The 12,286-nt window shown below is 46.6% G+C and overlaps 1 protein-coding gene across 8 annotated transcripts in view; it reads right to left on the bottom strand.

The window, feature by feature from the left end:
- Positions 1-2,316: 2,316 nt before the first annotated feature.
- Positions 2,317-12,286, bottom strand: part of Slc35e2b (solute carrier family 35 member E2B) — a 29,162-nt gene continuing 19,192 nt past the window's right edge. For 6 of the 8 annotated variants that reach the window (XM_074081583.1, XM_074081588.1, XM_074081589.1 and 3 more), the window contains 4 exons: positions 10,767-10,820; positions 10,416-10,530; positions 7,969-8,114; positions 2,317-5,124 (listed from right to left, as the gene is read on the bottom strand). In XM_074081583.1, the coding sequence (XP_073937684.1) occupies positions 4,887-5,124; positions 7,969-8,114; positions 10,416-10,530; positions 10,767-10,820 (553 nt within the window). In that variant the 3' untranslated portion in view covers positions 2,317-4,886. The remainder of the gene's footprint in view (positions 5,125-7,968; positions 8,115-10,415; positions 10,531-10,766; positions 10,821-12,286) is intronic. The other 2 variants (XM_074081587.1, XM_020171426.2) reach the window with 1 other exon arrangement.

Genomic DNA, 12,286 nt, shown 5'->3' with positions numbered 1-12,286 from the left:
AATGGGTGACATAGAAACACTATATACATTTTGTATCAAGTACTTTACTTCCTCTTGTCTGGTATAAAACAAATTATTTAGGTCTTATGTTGACAATTAGCGATGTAGTTTTCCTTTTTTTTTTTTTGCGTACTGGGGAATGAACCCAGGGCCAGCAACTTGAGTTATGCTGGAAGCCCTTGTTTTGTTTTGAGAGAGAAGGTCTCACTAATTGCCTGGGCTAGTCTCAAACTCATGATCCTCCTGTTTCTGCTTCCTGAGTAGCTGGGGGTTACAGGCATGCTACACCACTCCTGACCTCCAGTTTTGCAGTGTGAGACCGTCACCCTAACTGAGGACCTCTTCCAAGTGGAGCCTGTAACACCCCTTGGGCAGGTAAAGACTCACATCTATTTGCAATTGCCTGGAAATCACATATGAACCAAATGCACTTCCCAGAAATGAAAACAAAAAAAAAGACTGCCAGTTGATTTTTTTTTTTTTTTTTGCAGTACTTGAGCCGTGCCAACAGCCCTTTTTTGTATTGGGTTTTTTCAAGATAGGGTCTCATGTAACTATTTGAGGATGAGTCTTCAAACCTCCATCCTCCTAATCTTTGCCTCCTGAGTAGCTCGGATTACAGGCGTGAGCCACTGATGCCCAGGCATGGATTTTTTTTTTTTTGAATTGGCAGTAGTGGTTGAACTCAGGGCCTCTATCTTGCTATGCAGAAGCTCTACTACTTGAGCCACCCCCAGTCCAAAAGGGTGGCATATTATTTTTGTTAATAATCCTGAAGCTTTTTTTTTTCCCTGATGGAATAATTTCAAACTGAATTTGGATATCTGAGCAAGGGTCCAGCAGCCACCAAACTGAGAATCAGAGCCCCCTAGAAACCGGAATACTTTAGTTTGTTTTCTATTCTCTGCATAGCAGTAGGTGCAGTCAGTCCATGGTCAGCATGACCTTGAGGATCTATCCTTGGTCTTTTTCCAGGACAGAGAAAAACACCCAATTCATCAGGGGTGCTGAGACATTTTTACTTATAAACTAGGAAAACGGGCTGGTGCAGCTTAGTAGTAGAGCGCATGCCCAGCTGTTCGAAGGCCTGGGTTCAACCCCCAGCACCTCAAAAAAGGGGTGGAAAATGAAGGGGCCCCAACCAGGCTATATATTGTCTTAAGAAAGGAATAAAGCCCATAGGAAAATGTTTGTCAAAGGCAAAAGAATTGGAAGCTAGGCATGTTGGCACATGCTTAATCATCCCAGCACCCTGAATGCTGAAGCAGGAAGATCTTAAGTTCAAGGCCAGCCTAGGCTACACAGTGAGGCTGTCTCAAAAGACAAAAAACAATTGACGCAGATTTCTATCTGTATTAATATCCTTTTTTTTTTTCTTCTTTTTTGCAATACTGGGGCTTGAATTCAGGGCCTCACACTTGCCAGGCAGGTGCTTTTACCACTAGAGCCACTCCACTAGCCCTGTTTTGTGTTGAGTACTTTTGAGATTGAGTCTAGGAAACTACTTGCTCGGGCTGGCTTCGAATCACTTTCCTCCTCATCTCTGCTTCCAGAGTAGCCAGGACTACTCGTGTGAGCCACCAGCGCCTGGCCTTGTTTCCTTTTCCAAACCAGGGAAACTGTAAATCCTTTCAGGTGGTAGAAAGCATGTCACTGGGATAGATGTAAAATGACGCCAGTGCTGTAACCCTCCAGAGAAGCAGGAAGCTACAAAGCTGGCAGGTTTTGTAGGTTTGGGTTTTGTTGGTGGTACTGGACTCAGGGCCTCATGCTCATGAATCGAGTGCTTTCTCACCTGAACCTCCAGCTGTGTGGAAGGTTTTTTTTTTTTTTTGGTGGGGCTGATATTTGAACTCAGGGCTTCAAGTTTGCAAAGCAGGAGCTTTACCACTTGAACTGTGGAAGGGTTTTAAAAGTGCACTGGCTGACAGTCTTTGTACAGTTTTTTTTTAAACTGATTCACCATGTTTATTTTTCTCAAATTGAAGACACATTTTAGATTGTGCAAGAGTATGGTTAACTTCCTTGGCAGGCAAATTATAATGCTGACACAGGAAATTATGACTATCTGAATTTTTTTTGGCAGTACTGGAGTTTGAACTCAGGGCCTGATGCTTGCTAGGCAGGTGCTCACCACTTGAGCCACTGTGTTGGGTATTTTTGAGATAGGGTCTTGCTTTCATTTTCCCTGGACTGGCCTTGAACCTCTATCTTGCTCTGATATCTGTCTCCTTAGTACCTGGTATTACAGGCATGGGGCACTGTCACCAAGCTAGAATTAAAAAACAAAACAAAACAAAAAAACAATGAAAAAAATCTTTTGATGACATTTAATTGTGTGGAAGAATTTTTAAGTGCTGGGAAATCAAACCCAGGGCCTCGCACATGCCAGGCAAGTGCTGTACTAGTGAGCTGTATCCTGAACTCATGGAAGGTTTTTTGAAATTAGAAACCTACATATCTCTAAGTAAGTAAGTGGATGGCTGGACTTGGACGGTCTGTCAAGTGTTCTGTTTGTTTACAAAGGCACAATGACATGGACACAGGAGGAATTAACCAACATAAGTAATGACACCTAGTGTCAGTGCTTCCACATACAACTGTGACGATTCCTTGAGAACATACTATCCTATAAAAGTACTAGACCAAGTGATTAAAAAAGCCATATTGTCTGTACAGTTGTAACAAATGGCCATGCTGAGCCTGGGGCTATTCTGAATTGCTGTGGGAAGCAGCAGCTGGCAGGCAACAAGCAAGGTGTGGTGATACTGGGAAGGAATGTGAAGCTGGGTGAGGGGTACTGCGTTGGCCACAACACAGATGCCGTGATCTTTCCACATAGGACAAGGAAAAGTATCAAAAGCAGATTTACAGGAAATTGCCTCACTTGCTAATAATTTAGGAAAATCTTTGTTTTTGCTTTTGGTCCACAAATTTAGAAAATCAAAACAGGCTGAGAGCTGTTTGTGAGGCAGGAGGGGAGTGGCAAGTCAAAGACCGCTTCCTAATCCCACAATACTCGGAAGCCAGGCGCCTGGGCTTCTGAGCACTCAGACAAGGTCTGCAGGAAGACCAGGAGGCTTCCGTGACTGGCCCCCACAGGCATGTGCCATTCTCCTCACGCCAGCAGCTTGGTAGCCATATTCTCAAGTGGACAGGCTACTTTGAGGATCAGTCTAGCACCACCACCTGGCTATCTCTTCTGCATTGTCTTCAGCTTTGGGGAAAGCAGAGAGGAAAGGAAAGAAATGGTAACGTGGGCAAAGTCACATAACAAAACATCTTCACAGTGGAAGTGACCTAGGGTGGGGGCACACACTTGGCCTGTCCCCGCACACAGGAAGTTTGTGTCTATAAAAAGCTGGCTTCTAGGTTAAAAGGCCTCATCCATCATCATGGCAGACTTTTCCAATAGAACTTTGAATGAGGTATGATTATTGCTCTTTGTACTGAGAGATTTTCTCTCTCAGAGGGGCTACTTTCCTATTTTCCAGTAGAGAAGCTCAGTGGAAAACCAGTGAACCATCACAGGTACCAAAGACCAAAAGAGCAGGAAAGGGAAACAAGACTGACTAGGAGCAGTTAGTGCCAGTGGCTGCAGCTCACAAACCCCAGAGTTCAAGGTGATGGAAGGGTCTCAAACACTGACTGAAGGATTGCACCCCAGATCAGAACCCTGAAAAATGAGGAATAAAGTGGAACCTCACCCTCATGAGGCTCAAACTCTGGTGTGGTTATCCTCCATTCCTCAAGCTTCCTTACTGAGTGCTGGGACAAGTGACCTTGAGGAGGGGCAGGCTCAGAACCCCTGAGGGATGGCCAGGCATATCAGGGCTGGGGTCCACCTAACACTCAGACACACTCCAGAAACCTTCAGGTACGGGTGCTTGCTTTGCTATAACATCCAGTGTCACTTTGAATGCAGTGTAAACTAAACACTTCAAAGGTTCTGACAAACATCCCCTCAACTCATCCCTGCAAGGAATCTTGGGACTGCTGGCTATAAGATTAGAAACTGGCTTAGCACAAGCAGAACTTTAAACAGCCCATGTCACACTCATCAGGTCCAGGACAGGAAAGAAATGCCAGGGCACCCACCTAAGGACACCGAAGAGATTTGTCCCCAACCTCCAGGGCAGGAAATCCCTAATGGGCAGTATCCAGTATGGAAAGCAACCTGTGGAGGTGGGGCTCAGTGCAGCTCAGACTGGGAAGCGCAGCTTTCTCTTCACAGAAGGAAGTCTCTCTAGCATCGTGTGATGCTGAGGCTGTGGGGGAGGAAATGACCCCAGAACTCTCGGTGATGACCAATATCTCTAGGGCAGGGAGAGAGCCAAAGCCTCTGCCCTTGGTAGGAGACCCTCGTTTCTGAGCCTCTCTGCCCGATCTCATGCCTGGGGCCATGAGCACCTGAGACTTCTGTCCCAGCACATCAGCCTGCAGGTGGACACTTCAGCCAATCTTCACAGTGGTCAGAGACCAGGCAGCTTCAGCGATGGCACTGGCAGCAGGAAGTTGAGGTCTTCAAACTGGCATGAGGCAGGGAGTTGCTTATGTTGGCACTAGAGCCTCAACAGCTCCACAGACAGCATCAGTGCAGAGGCGCTTGGGCCTGGCTCAAATGCAGCCCTGACAATGTGCACAAAGTGGCTCTGTGGGCTGCTCCACTCCCTCCTGAAGTGGTCAGCAGTCAGTGGATGTGGTTTCCTGTTGGGTGGAAGCTGACCCCTGATTTCCAATGAAGGGCAGGAGAGCTCCCTCCCCACCACACAATCCCCCTCCCAGCCCACCTGGTGATGCAGGAAGGCAGCCCCGGGGGGCCTGGTTTCCAGAAGACACAGTGTCAGGAGGAGCCCAGCGGTGGCTGTGCAGTCAGAGGCCTGCACTCAGTGGTGCTGTCTGGGATCCTGAGAAACAAGTGGCTCTGTTTCATCCTCTGGGACCCGACTGGTGGCTGAGGCCAGGCTCTGCATGGCTTCCTGCTGGTGCTGCCTGGCCTTGTTGTAGAGCAAGACGCCCACTGTCACAAGGATGGTGCCAATGGCTGACAGGCTGGTGATTTTGTTGCCAAAAACGATGATGCTGAGCCAGATGGACAAGGCATGCTTCACGGTGCTGGCAACGCTGTAGCAACAGGTAGGGGACATGGTAAGGCTCTGTGTTCATGCCCAACATGGAACCACGGCCCTCAGTGCACAGCGAGTGTCACACAAATGACTTCTGTGTTAACCACCCAGACACTACACGGGAGAGGAGCCCACCAAAGGAGGGGATAGGAGCCTTGCGGGGTTCGCCTGATCCCCCACTGCTTTTTTCTCTCTCAGGGAGGGTGATTTTTGCTGTAAAAAAATGTCAGATAGAGAAGTAGAGAAACACTGTAACCAATAGTAATATTCTCAATGTCTAGAGGTGATGAGTAGCATTTTGCCTCATTCGCTTCATCCTTTCTTTGGACTGAAGTATTTTACAATAAATTACAGATGCTGACTTTTTTTTGTAGGATCTGAACTCAGAATCTTCCTGCATCTGCCTCCTGAGTGCTGGAATTACAGAACTGCTACACCACGCCTGGCAACCCTATGACACTGCCCCTCTATTCTTCAGCTCTCTAAAGAATAACAGAAACACCTGTTTACCCAGGAGACCTCTGTAGACCTAAGAAAACAATCCTAAGAGATGTTTTTTTCAGTGTATTAATATAGCACTACACACCAGGAGTAAGACTGGAATGAGATCCAAGAGTGATAGTCTCTTGGTCTGCTGGGTTCACATCATGGACAATTTGAACTTTAATCTTTGTACTTTTCGAGCTTTTCCTTACTTTCTAGAATGACTGCAGTCAGCCCTCCACATCCATGGGTTCTGCATCTGTGAATCTAACATGGCTGCATGGAGAAAAAGTTGAGCATGTACAGAGCTTCCTTCACCTGCCTTCTTCCCTTTCTCTCTCTCTGTTTTTTGGTTTTTGTTTTTTTTTTTAGTGGTACTGGAGTTTGAACTCAGGGCTTTGAGCTTGCTAGGCAGGCGCTCTACCACTTGAGCCACTCTGACAGTTCCTCTTTTTACAAATATTGGAATTGAACTTGAGCCTTGAGCCATGCCCCCAGTCTTTTCGCTTTTAGTTTGTTTTCCAGATGGTCTTATGCTTTGCCCTGGGCTGGTCTCAAACTGTAATACTCCTAACCTTCTGAGTAGCTGGGATCATAAGCGTGAGTCACCACGCCTGGCCCCTTCCTTTATTTTTCTGTGGTACTGGAGGGTTTGTACCTTGAGACACTCCACCAGCCCTTTTATGAGTTGGGTTTTTTTGAGATAGGGTCTCTTGAACTATTTGCTCTGGCTGGCTTTGAACCTCGATCTTCCTGATCTCTGCCTCCTGAGTAGCTAGGATTATAGGCATGAGCCACTGGCGCCCAGCTCTTTTGTTCATTTTTTGAAATAGGGTCTCACTATGTGGTCAAGGCTGGCCCCAAACTTGTGATCCTTTTGCTTCAGCCACCTGAGGGCTGGGATTACAGATGTGTACCACCACACCCAGCTCAGACTTTTTTCTTGTCACTAATCCCTAACTGCTATGTACATAGCATTTTTACTATGTTAGCATTTTGTTAGTACTAGAAGTAATCTAGAGATGATTTAAAGTACATCAGAGGATGTGCATACGTTATATGCAAATTCTATACAATTTATATAAGGGGCTTAAGATCTGTGGATTTTGAACCAGGCATGAGTGGCTCACATCTATAATCCTAGATACTTGGGAGGTTGAGATTGGGAAGACTGTGGTTCAAAGTCAGCCTGGGTGAACAGTTTGTGAGATTCCCATCTCCAAAATAACCAGAGCAAAATGGACTGGAGGTGTGGCTCAAGCAGTAGAGTGCTTGCTTTGCAAGTGTGAAGCTCTGACTTCAAACCCCAGGCCAACCAAAGGAAAAAAGATCTGTGTGTTCTGGTATATGTGGAGGGCTCTGGAACCAATTTCAATGAACACTGAGGGATGTCTGAACTTATTTATTGCTTTTACAATATGAATAAAACAAAACCTCTTTTTAAAAATGGGTTTTCCGCTCTTTCTTTCTGAATGATCTCTAGTATTAAAACCTATGTGGGGAAACATTTAAAGCTGCTGGTGGGATGGGAATTTTTCCTTTTTCCTCCCTCATGTTCCCTGCAGAACATTACCTAGTGCACCACACAGCTCTGGACTCAGGTGGTTCTGGAGTGTTTACCACACTGATGTGGACCCAAGGAAAAACAGAGAGCCGAGGGAGAGAGATGTGCACAGAGGCCACTGTGTGTCTGCTTGGCACCCGAGGCTGCTGTGGCTAGGCAGTAGCACAGCTCAGTCACATGTCTGTCTTCACATTCCAGGACAGCCCTGCCCTCCTCAGAACAGTTCAAGAATCAGGCCCATTGACTTACCCAGCAGCACACCATCAGCTAGGGACCAGCTCATCCCTCTCTATGTGCTGCTGGAAATGTTCCCAGCTTTAAGTTGCACATTCATGAAATCTGTCCAGTATAGAAGTGAACAGAAGCTGATGAGCTCTTCAGTTTCCCTTAAGTTCCTGAGGTGAGCCACATGTGTCTACTCACAGCTGATTACAGTCAGATAAAAGTAGAGCTCTGTTTGTTGTTACATGCCCTACAAGTATTCTACAGCCACATGTAGGCTCCCACGTGGGACAGCCTAGATAGAACTTCCCATAGTCACAGAGATCCAAAGGACAGCTCTGTTCTAGACACAGAGATACTCAGAGGATCCCAAAGAACTTCTTCAACATAAAGACTCCTCATAGAAACTTGCCTGAAATCTATTTCACATACGTTACTGTTTCACAAAGCGCTGGCAGAAAATGGCTTAGAAATTGTGGTGGACAAACAGTCCTCATCATGGACGAGAACCCCAAATCTCTTTTACAAAAATGCCTAAACTGAGACAGTGTCTCAGGCAGTCCCTCTGCTCACCTGAAAGTCACGGGTGAGATCTTCCCCATGAGGGCGTAAGCAGTAACACTCTGAAGGTGGAACAGGGCACCATCCGTCAGGAGCAGCAGCATGATGTCCTGGTTGTAGTTGAAACTCTTTCCGCTCCTTCCAATCACAGGCATGTCCTATGGCCAGAAGAAAAGCACACTCTGCTGGTCTGGGTTTCCCTACTACATCTCTGCAGAAAAGACGTGATGTCTTGGGTGACCAGTAATTGGGTAAAGCAGTTGACACTGAGGAGAGCTCTCAAAGTGGCCTTGCAAGGTGGCAGCTGAGCACATTTGTTTAACTGTTTCCTGACCCTAGGGTTTGACCGCAGGGCCTTGTGCTTGATATCAGATGCTCTACCACTTGTGCCCCATCCCCAGCCCTTAACTGCATTTATTAAGACAATCAACATTCGGGCACACAGCCAGGATCACATGAAAGGCTCAACACGCCCAATCATTAGGGAGCACCACCTACCCCCCCTTTAGGATGGCTACTATGAAATGCAAACCCAGCATGATGGGCATGCCTGTGATCCCAGCACTCTGGAGACTTAGGCAGAGGATCATGTGTTCAAGGCCAGCATGGGCTGCATTGCAAGATTCTATCTCAAAAAACCAAAAGCAAACAACCAAACAAAACAAACAATGAGCAGAAAACAAGTGTTGGCAAGGATCTGAAGAAATTGGAACCCCTGTGCGTTTCTGTTGGCAATGTAAAATGTTGGGGCCACTGGCAACTAGTGCAGCAGTTCCTCAAAGAATCAATGTGGAGTCATTATAGGACCCAGCAATTTCAATTCTGGGTGTACACCCAGAAACTGAAAGCAAGGTCTTGAAGGGATATGTGTGCACCTGTATTCCTGTACCACTGCTTGCAGTAACCAAGCTCTCCTGCTGGGTAAATGGATAAACGAAGTGTGGTCCGTCCACACAACAGAATGTCATTCAGACTGAAACAGGAGGCTCACACAGGCTGCAGCGTGGATGAACCTCAGACACTTGTGCTGGGCTAGCTGTGCAGCTCAGCAGCAGAGTGCCTGCCCAGCATCTATATATACAGATCCAGTCCCCAGCAGTGCAGGGGAAAAAGCTGTGCTAGCCAGACACAAAAAGACAAGTGCTATATAATTCCACTCTTGTGAGGTCCCTAGGAGTCAGATTCATAGACAGGCAATAAAATGGATCAGGGAGGTGCAATCGACCAAGGGAAAGAAATAGACAGTCAATGTTTGGGGTAACAGAGTTTCAGTTTACGATGAAGAAAAAGCTCCAGAGGCAGATGGTGGTGATGGTTGCACAAGATGAATTTGCTAATGCCACCAAAGTGCACATTTAGGACTAGTTACAGGATGGTAGAGTGGCTCACGTAGTAGTGTTGTCAACAGTGGACCACAAGAAAAAAACTAAAATATTCCTATTCTTTCAATCAACCAGTCCAATCCCAAGAATGTATCCTGTCTGTGTTGGATGTGGATGGGAGAAGTTCCCTGTTCTGTCTTTATTTTTTTATTTATATTTTGGTAGTACTGGGGTTTGATTTTTTGTTGTTGTTGTTGTTTGTTTGAGGTACTAGGGATCAAACCCAGAGCTTTGTACCTGCTAGGCAAACACTCAACCACTAAGCTACATCCCCAGCCCTAATACTGAGGTTTGAACCCAGGACCTCAACGCTTGCTAGGCAGGCGCTCTACCACTTGAGCCACTCCATCAGCCATTTTTTGTGTTGGGTTTTTTCAAGATAGAGTCTGATGAACTATTTGCCTGGGCTGGCTTCAAACCATGATCCTCCTGATCTCTGCCTCCTGAGTAGCTAGGATTACAGGCATGAGCCACTGGAGCGCAGCTTGGGACTGGGGTTTGTGTTGCAAAACAGGCACTCTATGGCTTGAGTCACACCTCCAGTCCCCTGTTCGTGTTTACAGAAAAGTGAGAAGCATGGGGAAGGACAGGGTCAGGCATAGCCACGTCTTAGAACATGATCACACAGCTGGCCGGCCTAGTTCCACATATGCTGAGGAAAAAAATGGTTTGTATATACACATGAACTTTCTAAACTAACAGAATCACACTGCACATACGTTAGATGAGTGTGCTCGCGCCCCAGACTCACTAGAATGGGGCAGCTCTAGGCATGGACTGAGCAAGTGGGTGACAACAGGCTTTGGTTTCACATGTAAAACTGTTGACTATTTTACAGCAGGCACATTGTTTTTCTAATAAAAAAATAAATACAGCAAACCTGAAACCTCTCACATGAAAATTTCAGCACACTACCAAAACTCCGAGCCGCTCAGCTGTGTTTCTGCTCCCACCTCCAAAGGGAGCACATCAACCAGCCATCGCTTGCAAAGTGAAGTCACTCTGCTCCAGCTTCGCGGAAGAGAGTGGCATCCGGATGCAGCGATGTGGCAGCGATGTGACTGCTTTGGAACCCACCATGAAGAAGATCCAGGCAGGAATCAGCATAGCCATAGCTGCGGCACTCGTGTAGAACTGCAGCTCCGGAGCCCTGCGAGGACAGAGATGCTGGATTTCCCTCATGCCTGGGGCCCTGCAGGGACAGAAGACTCTCCCAGAATGACAAGGACGTCCATGGTGGCCCAGAAGTGAAAGGCAGCCATGAACTGATCTGGTTGTTTGGCAGTCTCGTGGGGATTTATGCCAATTTTCAGAAGAAACTTTCAAGAGGCCGGTCTCCTGGGGAGTGGGGGGAGTTCAGAACCTTAAACGGCCAAAAGTCCTCCTGGGTCTTATGAAATTGCAGACGCTACTCATGAATGTACTTACGAGAACCTGTACTTGTCCCCGCTGAGAAGCTTTTTTGAAAAGACATTCTGCAAACTAGAACAAAGAGAAGAGGTTATGCTTTGAAACCAGTCAGTGTGGACGGTGAGAGGACAAGGTGTCGCTTCTCACTGTTGATGGCAACTGACCACGATGACAGTGAGCAGTCACTGAACAGCTGCTAGTCTTGTGCTGGGCTTTTCCAGTACCACCCCACTGTGTGCCTGTCCCCCAGTCCCCCCTCTTACAGATGGGCACATGGCACACTCAAGAGTTTGAATGGCTTGCCTGAGGTTACCATTTCAGGTGACAAAGGATCCCAAAGGATCTGCTCTACACACTTTGCAAAACCCAATTTTGAGTTGACCCATAAGTCAACAACTGCCAAGGCTGGGGCCCTGGGGTCTCTTAGGGATGTGCTTACATGTTGGAAGACTCCAACAGAGAACCACAGCCAGAACTCATAAACAGACAAGCCATGGGAAAAACACAAACAGCAACAAGAAAACAACCTTCTTCAAGTTCACAAGTGACCCAGTGACCAGGACTTGGAACAGTGGGATGCTGCTACTGGGTTCTGAACAGAGGGGAGCTTTCATATATTTATCTATATATTTTTTTTGGGGGGGTGGCTGTACTGGGGTTTGAACTCAGGGCCTCTCACTTGCTAGGCAGGCACTCTACCACTTGAGCCACTCTGCCAGTCCGGTTTTCTTATATTTTATGAAGTGCAAAAACTTAGTGTAGGACAAGGTGACACTAACTCTCACTGGCAGGACAGTAAACCAGGATGACTCTCAGAAACAACATGGATGAAGAGCCTTCTGCTGAAGCTCACAGCTCATCTATCAGTCTGTCTTTTAGGAACTTACCCTACAGGATAGTCAGAATTCAGGTAAAGTTGTACATAAAGAGATGTTCCCTACAGATCTATTTATGAGCAGGAAGTCATGGTGTGTGCACAGGACCGAGAGGTAGTCATGAAGATCAGGTCTGTGGAGAAGACCTTGTGACAAGAAGCTCCTCTAATAGCACGTCGACAGTAAGATGCAAACAGATGGCGAGGTGAGACCCATTCAGCCTAAGAACCACAATGCAGTGGGGAAGACAGGGATAAACACACTGTGATGGGAAAGGATAAGTTAAAGAAAGACATCTCGGCTGGGCACTGGTGGCTCATGCCTGTAATCCTAGCTACTCAGCAGGCAGAGATCAGAAGGATTGCAGTTCGAAGCCAGCCTGAGCAAATAGTTCTTGAGATCCTAGATTGAAAAAAAAAAATCATTAGAAAAAGGGCTGGTGGAGTGGCTCAAGGTATTAGGCCCTCAGTTCAAACCCCACAACCGCCAAAAAAACCAAAAAAAGATAATAAAGATAACTCTCCTTTTTATTCTGCTGCATTATTCAAAACCTCAAGAGGAGCTGGGTTTTTTTGTTTTGTTTGTTTTTTGCAGCACTGGGGCTTGAACTCAGGGCATACACCTTGGGCCACTCCACCAGCCCTTTTTTTTTGTTAGGTATTT

This window comes from Castor canadensis, chromosome 7, assembly GCF_047511655.1.
Source record: "Castor canadensis chromosome 7, mCasCan1.hap1v2, whole genome shotgun sequence".
NCBI classification, from domain to species: domain Eukaryota; kingdom Metazoa; phylum Chordata; class Mammalia; order Rodentia; family Castoridae; genus Castor; species Castor canadensis.
This window is presented reverse-complemented; position numbering and strand designations above follow the sequence as displayed.